The sequence below is a fragment of the Ammodytes marinus genome, assembly GCF_949987685.1.
Source record: "Ammodytes marinus genome assembly, chromosome: 14".
NCBI lineage: Eukaryota > Metazoa > Chordata > Actinopteri > Uranoscopiformes > Ammodytidae > Ammodytes > Ammodytes marinus.
The window spans coordinates 28242133-28260370 of record NC_137218.1 but is presented as its reverse complement, the minus strand read 5'-3'; the positions used below and the strand labels follow the sequence as shown (position 1 = coordinate 28260370).

Sequence of the window (18238 nt, the reverse complement as noted above, 5' to 3'; positions counted from 1 at the left end):
TCTTCCTCTTGACAATAGTCCATAGTTTCTCTATGGAGTTCAGGTCAGGAGAGTTGTCTGGCCAATCAACACAGTAATACCATGGTCAGTCAACCAGTTACTTGTGGTTTTGGTACTGTGGACAGGTGTCAAGTCATTCGTTAATATTTCTAAGTCTAGTGGGAGGAGCGGAGATTTTTTTTTTTTTAAATTTGAGAAGTGGGAGGATCAATCATTTGTTTCTCCTGTTTCTATGGTGAATCATGTTATCAGCGATCCATTGACGATGGCTTTTACACACGCGATCAACCCACAGTGAACACGCTCAGAGTTGATTTACCCAACACTGATCCACTGTTCTGAAACCGAAAACCCAGAGTTGCTCATCAACCCTGCGCTCTGAGTTGACCAACTCATAGCGCAGGATTAAAACCAGCTACCTGAAATAGGCCCCAGGCGGTCGAATAAAGGCTGTTACATACTCCGCGAGAAGAAAGAACAAAGTTCTCGGTGACAGAGCTCCGAGAAGAAAATTACGTCATTTTCTTCTCACAGCTCTTGTTTAGCTGTTCTCGCAGCTTGTTCTCGACACATCACCCGGGCCGAACTTTCTTCTCGCAGCTTGTCCGAGAACTATTGTGTGATTGGTCAGTCTGAAGTCAATGAGGAAAGCGAAGTGAAATCAGCTGGCGCTACTGAGTCAATTACCATGGTAACAATGCGCCGCGGTGAGGAGTTCGGCAGTTGAGTTCTCATGAAGTATGTAATGTCAGACCAGAAAGAACTTCTCGCAGCTCTGTCACCGAGAACTTTGTTCTTTCTTCTTGCGGAGTATGTTACAGCCTTAAGGAATAACAAGACAATAGAAACAAACAAAGAAAAGGGTATATGGCTCTTACAGGGTTTATTAACTTTTGAGAAACTGATTTACTAATGATTAGTTAATGGCTAAGCAATCCTTAAAAGCAGACACAGACTGGAGTTAAAACAGACCTGGAACGGGGCTGGGAAATGGCTTGTTGGTGAATGGGGAAGCAGGGGAGAGAGTGAGGCAGGCAGGCTGGAGTGAATGATCCGGGGGTACACGGGAGTGTGAAATATGATCCGGAGCTGACTGCAGAGAATACAGGAGTATATGAAGAGGAGTTGATTGCAGATGAAGACCAGGTGTAAGAAGATTGCAGATGAAGAGGTGGCTCACGTTTTGTCTATTAATGTTGGCCAAATGATCAAATGTTAATAAATTATGCTTTATAATTGAAAACGCTTTAAATAAAAACTGTCTACATCACAGCTTTGCATAACGGGTTTTCATAAATTTTGTTACAAAAAGGGTTGACAGTTAATTCTCTAAACTGCAGCCTTAGATAAGTCAGGATGGTGAATCCTATGTGTTAGGTATTACACCAACAAAAATAAACCCCTATGTAGTAGATAACACACAAAAAAACTGTTAGGTAGCACAAAAAAAACGATGTAGTAGGTAACACATATCTATGTAGTAGGTACTACAATTTTGTGTACCTTATTGTAAAGTGTTACCAAAGAAAGAAACCGACTGACTGATGAGACACTCTTTCAGCTCATGCAGATTGGATGCACTAATATTGAGATTGACATTCAGTCTATTGTACGCCAGCAGGAGAGGCCATAAGTGTATGTAATATATGACTCAGGAATGTGGATGTTTGTTTCTGTGTTACGTTCACAACTTAACCATGTTGAAATGTTGACTTTTCTTATGAAAAACAGAAATGTTAAAATGGTTGGCCCACTTGGGAGCCTTGTCTGGGTCATGTGTTCTTGAGAGAGCCAAATCATCTGGGATTTTTGAAAATTGGGATAATAAGCTTTGATTGCAAGTTTATATTTCGTTCTGTTTATTAAATTGGTTAGCTATAGGCCAAATTACAAGGTTATAATGGTGGAAGTGCATGTTGATATCTGGCCCCTCTTGTAGAGTAGTGACAATTTGTGTGGCCCTCCCTTTCATCAAAGCTGCCCATCCCTGTCCAAGATTTTAAACAAGAAAAAGGTTTTGAGCTCCAGAGGACATGGCAGCTGCTAGCTTTCATATGAAGATTGCCTCAAAAAAGTCTTCCAGGAAGATGCATGGAAGATGCAGTGACTAATGTGTTCCAATAGGACTATTATGCATTCCACCATTTAATACATGATCTTTGGTTTACTAGGGACAAGGACAACTTCACAGCAGGTGAAAAGATTAGTTGCATGTCTTCTGTGGCTCTGGAGGGAGCTTTCAACATTTTAAATAAATCCAGAATTTTGAACACAAACCTACGGAGCCCCTCGGGTGACAGAACACCCGCTCCCCCCATTCTTCATAAGTTTGTTTTAATTGGTGTATATAATTAGCCTGGCATTCCCAGACCTGCCACTAGGCGCTGGCAAATTAAATTTGCTGCGCCTGTTGGTCTGGCCACGCTCCGTTGAAGCTTTATCAAGAAGACCAGAAATCTGGGCTCACGTTTCAATTGGTTCTATCTAATATGGGCGCGCCAGAGCCCTTTATATGGTACTCTGGGAAGGACGTAACCGGATGACGATATGACGTGCATGCGACGTCGAAGCCGTGATAGTAAACATCAAAGATGGCTGCGGATATGTTGTGTGAGTTTGAGACTGCTTTGGCCTCGACCCTTAACGATTTGGAAGACGGCACTCAAATCTTTCATTAGCAAGTAAGTGGAATGTTCTGTTTTGCCGACCGACAACGGCAAACGTTTAATTTAACAGTTTAACAGCTGTTCGCTAAACGAATGGGGCTTACGTCACCTTGTGCATCGCTCTGATTGGTTGTAGTGCTATCCAACTGCGTGCAGTGGCATTTGAAATGCACGAGTAGGAGCCGCCCCTTGAGTTGGAAATTACTATTGATCGTGGCCAGACCCTCTATCGTTCAAGATATCAGGGTCTGGATTTCCAGGCTTGTATATAATCCCTGCCAATAATAATAATTAAAATGTTATAAATATTTGATCACTTTATTCTGTGTATCTTTGCTAGTGCGTGCATTTGTTTAGGAAGCCAGTGAAAGCAAGACATTAAGTGCAGGAGGCTTCTACAACTTGTTTCAACCGTTTAGTTTTAATCAGAAGACAAATTAAACCAACATTGCATTTCTATTTATGCATTTTCTTGCATACACAACATATTTTGAACAAACTTAGCGAGGTAATTGTTGAGTATGGATTGGTGCATGTACAGGGTTTTTCCTGGCTCAGAATGGGCCTTTGGGGGGTCAGTATACGCGGACCGAGTTTTTGGGGGTCGCGACTATGTGCAACAGTAAAGGCAAAACGTTTGTGTATTTTAAGAGGGGTGTGGGGTTGGGAGAGGGCAGTTTCTGTCCAGATAAAGAGCATTTCAGTCAACCTGTCAATCACTGTGTTACCATGGAGCTCACTGACTGATAAAATCACAATAAAGAACCTGTAGATATGAAGTCAAAATACTAATAATGACTAGGCCTACCTATTTAATAATGTAATTGTTTCTAATTGATCAAAACCATGGAAATTGCAAGAAGGTAGGGCTGGTCGATTATGAAAAAATCATAATCATGATTATTTTGATTGACATTGTGTAATCACGATTATTAAAGACAGTTAATCATTAATTTAAGAACATCATGCATTTATTTAACTTTTAACAAGGTTGTTTCTATTAACACAATGACTTTGGACTTCAAACATGGGCCTAATTGAACTGAAAACAAGGAAAATAGAAATAGGCTAAATAAGTGAAAAATATTTTTAATAATTGAATAAAATAAATGTCAAAATAAAAATAACACATTGCAAATGGTGTTAATAGGGCATGTATTTTGCTAGCAGGAATATGAGTGCATCATATCTCAAGGAGCTGGCTGGATAGGCAGTTGCATTGTACAGTGTCCGCGTGTGACATAGGCTATCTTGCACGTTATTTTAGTCTGTTGTGAGTCTGAAGTGTTTTCAGACAACACAATTAGTTTTACCTTTCCTCTCGACCAAAGGCTGACTTACTGCCGTCCTCCGAAGTTTTTCAAAACACCCGGCAATGCGCAACATCTCCCTCCTTCTCTCTGGACCAGCCGATAGCTAAACTATTAGGTGAGGGAGGGGCCGAGCGGAGCGCATAGCAGAAGGGTTCGCTGCATTTACAAGCCTGCATCAGGCCCATGGACATATAAAGAAATGGACACCGTATTGAAAAATGGCGCTCATTCATTCCTATGAAAGCTTCTCATTGGCGCAGAGAAGCAACAAGGAAGCTGCCATATTGCTTTCATGAGAGCCCTGGCACGCCCGAGTGTATGACGTAGTGGCGCCATCGACCTATCAAGAAAGAGGGGGCGGCAACGGGCGGCAAGCGTAGCGGGCTGCCCACTCCCTCCTCCTCCCTCGAAAACAAACTGAAAGCCGTTAAAAGCCGTTGGGCTAATAAAACGCTTGATGTGGCGTTTTGAAATGAAAAAACTTCAGGTTTAATAGTATATGGTCTAAAGATAAGTTTGAGCCTATGATTGATATCCAGAAAAATTTTGCGGCGACACAATCTTGTTCGCCGCTTGTATTGGTGTGGACGGGAAAATCTGCCTTAGGGCTTTCATGGAAAATAAGCTCCCATTCACAGCATGCAGTACTAATGGGTTGGCCACTAGTCCATGCTGGTTGCTCGGAAAAGGCAGTGTCCTGGGGCCCTGATCAGGCCCCCAGGACGCTGCCTTCTCCGAGCAGCCAGCATGGACAGGTGGCCACGCCTGGTATTACAGGCATTTGACTGTCTGGGACGGATCCGTAAAACAAAATGGAGATCATAGTGGCCCTGGCCCATTCATTCCCAATATAATTTTGTCAAACAAGAATGTATCTCCGCTACATTTTTTCTGGATATCAATCAAAGGCTCATACTTTTCTTTAGACCATGTACTAATAGAATGGAAGTTTCCGCTTTTCAAAACGCCACCGAAAGCATTTTATAGCCGTTTTATTTTCAGTTTTAGCCGTTAGGCGTGTAGCCGCTAAAAGGAGCCGTAGTGAAACAACCGTTGCTTCGGCCGGCCCGGCCTCCGATGGCGGGAGGAATCTTTGTTTATTACTTTACAACGACGGGCTGTAATTTAAAGATTACATAAGAGAATCATCGGGGATTAGTAATTTATACTTCCATGGTCGATAAACAATGCAACTGTGCTCGTCCCGCTTAGCTTAATGCACGGACATATTATAACGTTACACTGCTCGTGTCATGCTTTAGGGGTGTGCCAGGGCCACATGAGAGCAGTATGGCCGCTTCCTTGTTGCTTCTCTGCGCCAATGAGCAGCTTTCATTGGAATGAATGGGCGTCATGTTTCAATACGGTGTCCATTTCTTTATATGTCCATGGCCTGCATGCCCCGGCATGCGGAAAAATTATAGTTTAATTACGATTATTTTGTTTCATGATTGAGGGAAGCCGTAATAGTAATCGAAATTCAAATTCAAGTTATTGCCCAGCCCCTTAAGAAGGATGACTTAAATTGGGCTGAATTTGGAGAGGTTTTAAATGGCTATATTTATTCCCAAATTGTATCATTTTGGCACTGGTGATTTTCCTTTGGCGCTGGGTAAATCCTCTTTGGGGGGCGCCAACATTTTCTCTATGCAGGAAAAACCCTGCATGTAGGAGTTGTATATCACAAATATGCTCATAACTCACGTTGACTTTGAGTAATCCTAAATAAACTTAGTGAACACATCCTCAACTTTGTCCATTGACATCAATTAAGGCGAAACAGGGAAACATATAATTTTTCAAACACTGGTCCATTTTGAAATAGTTAATTTTGCTTCCTTCTTTCATACTAGTATAAATCAAAGTTCCAAAATGTACATTTAGGTGTTTATTTGACTAAACCTTGTTTGTTTGCATCTGTACATTTCTGTTATACAACCATCTGTAATGGCCATTATCTCTACATTAATTTTTTTCAATAATCTGAACCAAAAATATCAACTCCTAAAGCGCTTAAATCAACTAAACTTTCCATAATCATTCTTAGCACTATCCTGAAGGTTAGTACTAGAGAAGTATTTGTTCATATGTTGGTCATTGTCTGATTTATAAGAAATTTTCTTCTAAAAAGATGCCAAGAAATGCATTTTTAAGACCTGTACAAAGGATTTATTTTTATTTATGTATTTAAAAAAAAAAGTTTTTAACTCTGGGTTTATCCAACATGTAGATTTTTGATTTTTAAAGAGATGCAAAGGTAAAGTCTCCTAAGTCCTCTGCAACTACTTTAACTAGTCTTACCTGAACAGAAGAGCCCTAGTGTGAATTGGGATGAATATGGTTTGACACAGTTCCTTAAAGCAGACCCAGTTTGTACACAGTCAGATCTGATGCCCCACACCGGCCTGTCTGTGGAATCCTCTGTCCATTCTATTCTAACAGCAGACCCACAGTCCAGCTCTTTACAGGCTACAGCTGCTTCCCTAAGGGTCCAGTCAAACCGCCAGTCGTGAACCGGTCTCCACTCGTTCTGGTGTTTCAGCTCCAGGGTCCCATCACAACAACCGGATCCTCCCACCAACCGCACAGGCTCTGAAATGGAAACAAGAGGGTTATGAGTGAAATATTAAAGTCTAAGTAGAACAGGAATTAACCAAATCCAATCAAATAGAGACCTCTAAATGTTAACAAGTGTTTTGGAGAAATCTTTTGAAGGGGAGTGAGTGGGTTTTTGACAAGATGAGGTCACCTTTTCTAAATGACCTACCTGTTGGTAGGTTGCTGGAAGGTGACCCCTGATTGGTTCATGTAGTCATCAATTTAGCCTAAAGTCAGACCGGACCCTCCCCACTTTCTGTCTGTTAGTGGAAGGCAGCCCCTGATTTGTTCATGTAGGTTGCGTTCCGAATCGCATACTCTTTCTTTTTTCTATTCTACATACTACATCCGACGATAAAAAGAATCTAGTTAGGATGCAGTAGACATACTATTGGGACATACTTTTCTCTCTTATTTCATCATAACATTGCGCCTTGATCTTGCCTCTTGCTTTTATATCCGTCGCATCCCCGTTTGTTTTCATAACATGGACCTATAGGCTTCGTCGATGTTACGTCACTTCACGTGCGCACTGGATTGTGGGTCAGAATCGCCCAAATAGGATGCACTTTTCAACACTAACAATCTTGGCCGCATGAAGTAGACCATCCGGGTATTCTAACCATCCTAAATCTGGCCACAAGAATCGGGACATCCTAAATCTTTTTTCTACATACTATATAGTAGAAAGTATGCGATTCGGAACGCAACCGTAGTCATCAATCTAGCCTCCAGTCAGACCGGACCCTCCCCACTTTCTGTCCTTTAGTGGAAGGCAACCCCTGATTGGTTCAGGTAGTTTAGGAAGTCAACATGGATAAAATAATAAGCTCATGAGATGAGACTGGATCGACGACCACATGAACCAGTCAGAAGCTGCCTTCCACTATATCATAAGGTCAGAACGCAGGTCCCGATTGGCCCGGTCACTTTTTGACCAGACTCCTCCCCACGGAGATTGGCAAAAGGCCAGACCAGGTCAGGCTGGCTGCACCAGGCTAGTGTTAACATTGTTGAATGCACTTATTTCTCATAGAATAATAAATAGGGCTGGGTATCGTCAAGGACTTCGCGATACGATACGTATCACGATACACTGGTCACGATATGATATATCACGATATATTGCGATATTCCATAAACAAGTTGCCTTGTCAAACATAACAGCACAATATATTGATAATTGCACAGACAAATAAAGTCAAAAATGTCATGATCCCGCTTGGGCCCCTTGGCCTTGTGTGTGTTTTCCCTTTCACCCTTGTCTTTGTGCTGAGCTAATTATATGGGTGGAGCCAGGTGTGCTGGAGTCAATTACCAACATTCACAGCTGCCTTCAATCATCATCTACTGCTCTACATATACCCGGGCCTACCTTCCAGACACTGCCAGATTGTAGCTTCTGTTTTCATACAGTCAGTTCTCTTTCTTGCTCACCTGTTTACAGCTCCGCGTTTTTGCATTTTTTCCTGGTTAACCCGTTTCTCCCACAGTTCTCCCGGCCTGACTCCAGCCACCAGCTCCAGCCCTAACTCTCCAGCACTACTCCTCGGACCCCTCCTGCCTGCCTGCTCTAGACTGCTTCCAATCAGCCCCCTGGACTTGCCCCGTTGCTCTCTCCCTGGACCCCCATGCCAGCCAGTTCCCCTCCCCGGGTCACGGTCCTAACACCCTGCTGGTTTCTCCTGAAATAAATCATCTTTTACTTATACTGTCTCCGCGCCTGTGTCCTCCAGACCCAACCGTTACAAAAAATATTTCATTCACAACTTCCTTTACTATTTTCTTCCTTTTTTTCTGGTTTTGGCAAATGATCAAACACTGCTGCAGCTGCCATAACATCAAAATAACAAATCCAATTCACTCTTGTACTAACTGTACAGGACACAATGAAAATAAAAACACATCTGTGTGCTTTTGTGACACAGTGAATCTTAAGTGTTCTTATAAACAAAACTGATTTAACTTCAATAGTCAGTATCCTAGAGCAGGGTGTCAAACTCTGGCCCGCGGGCCAAATCTGGCCCGTTTCAATATTTAATCTGGCCCGCGAACCAATTTGGTAATTCCATTAAATTCGGCCCGCGAAAAAAAAAATATATATATATATTTTTTTTTTTTCTCTCTCTCTCATGCGGAGCCTGTGCCATATCCCCACGTCACACACGCTCCCAACTGTTAGGACAGTCGCACAGCTTACCACTAGGAATGTCTGCTGGAAGTTCCACAGCTCAGGATTTTAAGCCATGAATTGATGAACTTGCATTGAAGAAAAGATGTCAGTTTTCTAATGGCTGTAAATAGGCCAATCTATGTGGCTAAATAGCATGCTAATATGATGGTTGATTGTGTCAACTATCTAAGGAAGAATGCTAACATTATCTGGTTCCTAACTTTTGCCTCAAGTTACAATATAGCTCACTAGCTAACGTTAGATAGCCGTTGATAGCCCACCCCTTTCATTTCCAATGGTGGCTTTGCATTTCATTACCAATGTAAAGTGTCATAAATAGTTAACACTGGTGCTGGGTCATGATTCCTATAAAAAAATAAAATAAAAAAACGTGATATGTTTTGAAAGTGCAGAAAGTTTTGAAAAATCCAAGAGAAAACATATTGTCGCTCAATCCAGGATGCCTGAGAGCCTTACTGCATTATAGTCCTTTATAATTGTTTCACCAGGAACCTGAATGTTGTCTTTTCCTTTAGAAAAATAAAGACATTTCCACAATAAATTGATGCAGAAAAGGCACAGAAAACAGAAACATCTACCAGAATACAGGAAATTAAGTGTTTGACGCACAAAAATTTCTGGGGGAGCACCCCCATACCCCCCACCTATAATTTGTCCCCCAAAATATGTAAACGAAACCTAGCCTATGCCCCGTATGTACGCAGGTTATATACCTAGATATGTTGTTTGATTTTTGGAATACAAAGAAGGCATGTCAGTAAGCGACATGTCTGGCCCTTCGTGTGATTATCATGTCGTAATTCGGCCCTTTGTGAAAATGAGTTTGACACCCCTGTCCTAGAGGCTCAGGCCTGACAGCAGACATGGGTTTGAATCTGACCCGTGGTTGTTCTCTGCATTTATTACCCTCTCTGCACTGTCAATAAAGCCTTGAAAAAAAAAAAAACATAAACAAATGTTTTAAAAAAATATCGATTTTTTGTTATAAAAATCGATACTGATATCGCGAAACTAAGTATCGCGATATTTAGATTTTTTGACACAGCCCTAATAATAAAAGTGTGTTACAGTAGAACAGACATGAACCAAATCAGAGCTTTAGCTCCTCTTGTACCTGAACAGGTGAGTCCAACAGTGTGTCCTAGTGAGCAGGTGTCTCTAGTTGATGAGCTTCTACAGTCCATGAGAGCAGACTCGTTGCCTTCACACTGGAACTCTTTGGTCCACATCGGAGCCTCCACTCCTCCATAGAGTGCCCCCTGGAGGCCTGAAGGAGCCCCACAGCCAAGCTCCCTGCACACCACCTCTGCATCCAACTGGTCAAAGTCCTCTTCACACACTGAGGACCACCACTGGTTAGACATCAGCTCCAGTCTGCCTGAACACAGGCTGGAACCATTCACCAACCGGACAGAGTCTGGAGAGAGAGAGAGAGAGAGAGAGAGAGAGAGAGAGAGAGAGAGAGAGAGAGAGAGAGAGAGAGAGAGAGAGAGAGAGAGAGAGAGAGAGAGATAATATTGATTGAGATTCAGGGGTTGACACTAAGGTTTCAAAAGCACTTGGCAAGTACAGGTAATGTTGTACTTGCCCGAATGTCGTGTTGACTTCCCCAAACAAATAAAAATAAATGTTAAACAGTGATATATGCTTATTAAAATATACATTTTAGCAAACCTTATCTCTTAAATGCAAACACTGCTTACTTGTCTGATCCTAACCACATACAACCAACAACAATTCATATAAGCCTAGTGTAGAGAAAATTAACTTTTAGAGATGCCCACTCATAATACATATATTACACATGATAGCTTTAATCAACAGGCACTAGAATATACACATATTACACATTATAGCTTTAATCAGGAGACCCTAGATGTGAGGAAGTCACTGTAAGACAGTTTAAATCACCAGACAATCTTATTGCGGTTGTTTGCACAAAGAAGAAGAACTGACACATGTAGTATTTATACTGACCCATAGCACTGTGGGATTGCAGAAGTGAAACGTGGAAAGAACTTTGGTTGACCTTAAAACGCACACACACACACTTAGAATAAGACAGAGTTGCATAATGAAGATGTACACTATTACATGACAAGATGTGCCAACTGACATGATTAACAGTCGAACATGTACCAGGCACTAGATTAGATTAGATTGACAAGGGGCCCCCACTTAATGCACCTCGACAAACATGCACACATCATCACTGATAAGAAGAGGAAGATGAACCCTGGAAGAGAGAGAGCCGGTTTGAGTGGCCATACTCAGTGCTCTGGAACCAGGCCACGTATAGTAAAGTACGCCCCGCCTGCATCATGTTTTGACTTTGACCTATGGGACCTCACAAGAGGAATCCCTATATATACTATGCGCAAATATTGTCGAAGCGCCTTCTTCTGGGAACTTAACTCTAGGTTGACTTCTCATATTTAGGACCGTGCACGCTTAACTGTACGGAGCCATCTATTCTGCTTTTTGGTGAAATAAATATCACTTTATTAACTTTACCTCCTGACTGGAAACTCTGTCCTTTACGCATCCTGGTTGACTTATTTTCACAACACTAGATATCATGACATCACACATACAGCCAAGAGATTGGTCCTGCTGCAGCATGGTGAAAGGGCCTCTTTTTGCTATGCACCTGGCCTGGTTTTGGGGGTCTCAGAAAACTCAGTCTAGCTCAGAGTCAAGCTGAATGTTAGCTTCCACACAAATGTCTTCAGAAAAATTTCACTTATTTAACTTATTTAAGGCGAGACACCCCAGGTGAATAGGGATTTTTTTTTAACTTGTAGATATCATCACGAAACTTTGCCAGTTGATTACTGACACTAACACAATTATTTTTTGTATTACATGTTTTTCTTTAGTATTATATTAAATATGCAAATATGGCAATATTTAACCAATTATGCGTAAATTTGGGTCATTTTTCGAGAAAAAATTTGAGATGTTGGATAAAGCCAGAGTTAAAATCTCTATTTTATTTTAAGCACATATTAGTTTCTAAGGTTTTTACACAACAGATTTTGGATACAGCCTTTTTTCATTTAATAAATCAAAAAATACTATGTACATGTCTTTGAAATGCATTTTAGGCATGTTTTTAGGAGGAAAATGTATCATAAATCAGACAATTAACAATATATTAACAAATCCTTCTGTAAAAACCTTTAAAATAGTGCTATGAATGATTATAGAAAGTTTGGTTGATGTCAGTGGTCTAGAAGTTGAGATATCTTTCGCAGAGTATTGGAAAAAGCTCATTTTGAGAAAACGGCCGTTAAAGATAAAAACGTGAATTCTGCTGATAATCACTGATGATAGCTAGAGTAATTTATTGAATTAGGCCCTACACCCTTCAATGCCATATAGGCCTACCACTGCTTAACATATAAACCATAGCATAGTAACATTTACATCCACATGCTAATTTAAACGTGATTCATTTATTATTAGCCACTGTCTGTCAACCTGCTCCGGAGTCGGCACAGACGCTCTCTCTCCCCACCATGTCCCCTCTGATCCTCTGACAGTCTGTGTCTCTCCGACGTGATCGGCGTGATTTACATGTCTTTAACACTTCTCCCCTTCAAATGGCGATCATGTAGTGTCCGTAGCCAATTGATTAAGTATTTTTTTTGTGTTGGTTTGGCATATTTTCGACGTTTTTCCCATTTTATTTTGTGATTTTCGAGCTACCGCGGCTAGCATCACGTGATGCCTTTTAGCGAATCACATCGTCAGAAATGTGCATTAGCCAATGAGGTCGCGTTCCTAGCATGGAATCCCTCCTCACACTTTCACGATTGGTTACTGATACAAAGGAAATGACCATATTTGGATCCGATAACGTTGTTCTTGAGATTCAGAGCTTTCCAACAGTACCATGGTTATTATGATTCATACAGCGGTCGCGGTGCTGCATGTTACGTTAGAATGCTCACTTTTGACGAATTTAGGAGCAAAATACAGACGCAAGCAGTCAAAGTTTAGTAAAATAAACACCTAAAACGTATATTTTGGACCTTTTATCCATACTAGTATGAAAGAAGAGATGTCATGGAAGCTAAATAGACACAAATCTCAAAATTGACCAGTGCTTAAAAAAACGATGTTTTTGCCTGCCGTGTCTCGCCTTAAAACGGTCACATTGTGGAGTCACGTGACGCAGGTGATGTAGATGGCTGCTTGAAAGACATGCTCCGCCTGCCCTGACGGTGAAACTTTTAAATACACTGCGAAAGTCAGATTTTTTCGGACCTTAGTATACTCTGTGATCGAGGAGGACAAAATGCCCAAAGGCGGCCACAAAAAAAATATTAACCAGCAGTTGCTGTCGAGTTTTGCCATGGCTAGCCCAAAAGCTAACGAACAAGCTAATGAAGCCGATGCGGACACTTCCACGCAACAGGAGCCAGCAGCTAGCAACACTCCCACTGCCACCGATAGGATAGTGGCGCGAGAGCTTGCCAACATGTCCAGGCTTATCAAAGACACCTCCGAAGCACAAGACAAGAAACTGGAAGATATTAAAAGGTCCACATTTGCAGTAGAAAACAAGCTTACAGAGATCTCCGAGCGTCTTAATCACGTCGAGGCCCGGCTAACCTTCCTCGAGGAAGCTAATCAGGAGCTACAAGAGAATCCCCCCGCTACCAGAGAGGAGGTCGAGCTGCTTAGACAAAAACTCGATAACATTGAGAACAGGGAAAGGAGGAATAACCTACGTTTTGTCGGCTTCCTGGAGGAGTGCGAGAGCGGCGATGCACGGGCTTTCCTCTGTGATAATATTCCAAAAACATGGAACATCGATTTCGCTTAGAGGCTGGAGATCGACCGAGCACACAGGACGGGAGCAAGGCGTCAGTCGGAACCGGGCCAGACACCAAGACCGAGGGCCCTTATTGCTTCTTGAGATTATAGATTCTTGATATTCCAGGACAGAGAGCGCATCGTGGAAGCAGCCCGTAAAGGGAAGGTTACCTGGAACGAGCATAACATAATGGTATTTCCCGATTACTCCAAGATCGTCACTGACAAACGCCTGCGCTTCAACGAATGCAAGAAACTGCTCCATGACCGACGGATGAAGTTCTCCTTGGTATTCCCGGCTTTGCTCGTCATCCGGGCGCCGGAGGGTCGCCGTGAATTTGATGATCCAAAGAAGGCATGCGCCTACATCCACTCCCTGGGTTAGCGCAACGCGCTCCTCTTTACGCATATGGCCAGACGGCCGTGAAGTTGCCATCGGATTGTGGCGTTAACAAAATGTTTTGGAATACTTTCTCGTGCAAGATGGTTCACTCACCCTTCTTTCCTCCTGCGATCCTGCTCTCTCCCCCCAATTTAGCCTACGAAAAGGTTGGATTACTGATTTGACTCTATTGCAATTTCACCACAGACTTTCTATCTCCCCCTTTTTTTGTTATTTTTTATTACTCGTCCTGGGATTATTATTTGATGCTTGAACGTTTAAGAAGGATGTCCTTTGTCTCATCAAGAAGAGGGGAGAATACGGTTATGCTTATGGATGAGTCAGGTTTATTTTTTACTTTTCCTTTACGTTCTCGTTTGAACTTTGTTCACAAATGGAATATTTTTTTCTTTTTGGGATCGCGCAGGAGGATGGGACCTAGAACAATACTAAGTGGACGTTTTATTACCCAATCGACGGACATATGGGGAAAAGGTTGGATTTATTTATTATTATTATTATTTTGTAGTTTTTCCTTCATGCATATAGTAATAGTCTATTCTTTGTAGTGGTGTTTGAGCCTCACTTTTTAGACAGATAAACGCTTAAGGCTTTGTTTTTATAATTGTTAAACATTATATGGCTTGACGCTTGCTCATTATGTTTAGTTAACACTGCAAAAATTAAAATCTAGCCAAGATGAAATATCTTAAATCTAGGCAAAATATTCTTGTTTTTTGTCTGTCAAGATATTTCTGCTTACCAGGCAGTTTTTGCGTAAGAGCATTTCACTTGATTTAAGTGTTTTATTCCTTAATTATCTTAATAAGGCATTATAACTTGTTGTTGAGATTTTTTCACTGGTTCTGAGTATGTTAATGCTTAAAATGAGAATTACCCTTATTCTAAAGGTGTTAGATCAATACTGATAAGTACAAAAGTGCTAAGTCAAAATCTGAATGTCTTATTTCAAGCATTATATCTCTTAACATTAAAAACAGATAACAATCAAATAATTGATTGTTTAATTGTCAATCTTGCAACACACTGCTCTAAGTTTTAGAAATCGAAAACGTTATTTTGAGAAAGTATTGATATGTTTCACTTCTCCATCTTGTGTAAACATATCCTGATAGTGGCTGCTGAAATTATTTAAATAATATATCATTTTTCCATCTTGTTCAGAGGAAATCGTCATCTCCACCACACTGCATAAATGTGGTTTTTAAACAAAACTATGAACTTAGCCCGCATTTTTAAAATATCTTAGTAGTTCCACAGACAGATGTGACCAGATGTATAAATAATTTATTTTCAGGGTTTTAAAGCTAACATTTTACCATTGTGAAGATGCTTTTAGCTAATCAACTTAAAGGTAAAGTAAGCGATTTATTTATGTTAATTTAAGTGTTAAATAGCTCTTTATTCATACAGTGATCACTTATATGTGCGCATTTCATAGAGTCGATCTCTCAGTCACACGCTTTGCATGTAGGCTAATCGGCAAATAAACTTTTCGAGGATCCCCCTACTGATAACCAATCAGAAGAGAGAACGCTACAAACCGGCACCCGTCTCACTGCCGGTGCACGTGCAGAGCGACAGATGGGTGAATGTTTATGCGCCTACAATGGCGGAGCAGGTAAAAATCTTTCCCAATGCATCCAGATCCACACTTATGGATCTGAGATGATGCTAGATAACTCGCTGCTTGAAGACCGCAATGCATTAATGTGGTGACGTAGGGACGAGCGAGGGGACTGCTAACTGCAGTAACTGACAGGAAGTTGGCTAAAAGAACCATTTCGTTTACAGCACCTTCAATCAATTTCTTACGTGGCAAAATCATGATGATCATGATTTTTCTAGACCAGTATAGTTTAATCATAACAATAGCTGAACAATTTTAAAAATCATAAAACAAAATAGTGCTATTTTTTTTTATTGTCTATGATTTTTACTTCAAAATATGTGTTGTGTTGGTAATGACTGTGTGGTGGAAATTACAGAATGTGTTGGAAATTACATGTGACAAACAGTAATGTTGAAAAATATGTAGGCCTATATGAGTTAGCTAATAAATTTGTTTTGCTCTTTAACTTATTATGCATATTTTCTAGGTAGCCTATATAAGCCAAATGAAAAGCATTTAATAACAACGCCATTGTCATTTCCACCACAGGTCCTTCATTACATTGAAAAGTGGTGGAAATGACATGTTGTCACATTATTTGAAATATCTGCTAATACTGTATCAGCTTGGAAATGTCCTTTTTTTAGAGTTAGCATTAAATGTACTCAGAATACACATCATAAAATGTTTATTATTATTTAATCATTTAAAGGAAATATTAGTTGTTTGGAAATGACAAACAATAAACATTCTTGATTTAACCAATCTTTACCTTGGCTTCTACGGTTGTCTGTTCCCACTATGGAGCTGAATTTCTCTTCTAGCCATGTACTCTATACTGTCAAAAGACTGCTGTGATCACCTAGTACACATATAAGAAACCTTCCATAATTCACATTTTGTTCAGTGTGTTGGAAATTATGGTGAACCCAAGGGACAGGTGTTCTTGTAGTGAAATAATACATACAATACCAATATTTCTAACAACACAGAATACATCTAATTAAAATAGACTTTTTTTGTATTATTAAATGTTTAAAGTAATAGCCTATTATATCAATATTATTTTTTCAATTAAGAAGGGTTAAATGTCCAAAACTGGACCATGGGACAAAGGAGATATAGCCAAAACCACATTTAAAACACAACTTGTTATATTGCCTGATCTACTTTTTTTTTTTTTCATTTTAGTGTAAATTAAGGGACAACATTAAAAAAAAGAGGCTTCTGTTTTCTTAATGTCTGCCAAGGACACCAGAAGGTGAATTATTGCCCAACTATTTAATGTGGATGTTTATCCATTATCTAGCTATATAGGGGAGGCCAGTGAGTCAAGTTTTTTCTATATATAGGTGTATACGCCATAATAACATCTGTGAATAACCTGTGGAATGAGTGCATATTCAAATATATTGAAGTAATTTCACCCATGACTGAATCAGTTTATGATATTCTCTATATTAACAATATTTAAAATTTCTCGTAACCCCTCTTTATGAAATGGTACCATCCAATGGGAAAGCGCGGGCAAGCGGTCAGGTGCACGTGACGTAGCTAGCTTTAGCACATACATTGGTGGCTGGTTGGCAGGCTTTCACGTCGCCACACTCCACAGTCAGAAGCCGTCTATGCTGCACGACCGCGAGTTTCATCTTGTTATTAGCTTTAACTACGCGATGGACGACGGTGGAGGAGATGCCATATATCCGGGCATGGATCATATAACAACTGCAGTATTGAAAGGTATTGTATCCTTGCATATTAATTATATATTTGTTTATATCTGTACCTCTCAGATAACATTTATTTGAATTTGAAAGTTGGCTAGCAAGTTATTGGGGGGAGGGGAGAGTGCACATTTACAAAACGGTTACACGATGGACATTTTAACCATTAAAAAAATGCACTATGGGGGAGAGGGCAACACGTTGCGTTAGCATGCTAAACTAGCTAGCTAGAGTTTACTTAGTTACATTGTTGACGTAAGCTGTTAATAACTGCACTATCGACCAATTGCAGTTTAGTTAATAGTGGTTTAGTGCCAGACACAGTATGCAAATGAGCTTTAAATTGGTCTTAAATATATATTGAATTGTTTAGCTTAGCGATTAAGCTAAACAATTAACTTTCCCTTTTTGAAGGCAAAAGCCGTCCTCAACTTTTAAAATTAATGTGCGTGGGTCACACCATGGACCACACAGGACGCGGAAGCGCGCGAAACGCCCCAAACTCTTTTTTGTCGGCCATATCTTTCTTTATAGGTCCATTGGCCATGTCACTACACGATCTGAGGAGCCTGTACGATATGAGGTGCGCGTGCGCAAAATGGCCGCCATCGTTGACAGCCTGCTTAGCTCAGAGTGTTTTGGAGAGCCACAGACTGCACTAAAAACAGACTGTAACTCGCTCAATTCTGAACCGATTTTCATGAAATTGAGTTTGTTATGAAGATAGAACAATTAATCATGCTACTGATTACGTGTTGGAATTAAATTCAGTTAAGGGGCCGCTGACCCACAGACTTTGTGTGTTTGAGTTTGTGCTCACGGGGGAACTTTAGGAGGGGGCGGGGGTGAGGACGCTGACGTGCGTTGCCTAGGCGACTGCGGGCTTTCCAAGATGGCGGCC

The 18238-nt window shown here is 40.7% G+C and overlaps 1 protein-coding gene across 1 annotated transcript in view; it reads right to left on the bottom strand.

Annotated features, from left to right (window-relative positions):
• Positions 1-6266: 6266 nt before the first annotated feature.
• Positions 6267-18238, bottom strand: part of LOC307261225 (scavenger receptor cysteine-rich type 1 protein M130-like) — a gene marked incomplete at its 3' end in the record, with an annotated part of 83032 nt that continues 71060 nt past the window's right edge. Inside the window, exons 17-18 of the mRNA XM_080041716.1 lie at positions 9886-10188; positions 6267-6571 (exon numbers count right to left, since the gene is read on the bottom strand). Of these exons, the coding sequence (XP_079897842.1) occupies positions 6267-6571; positions 9886-10188 (608 nt within the window). The remainder of the gene's footprint in view (positions 6572-9885; positions 10189-18238) is intronic.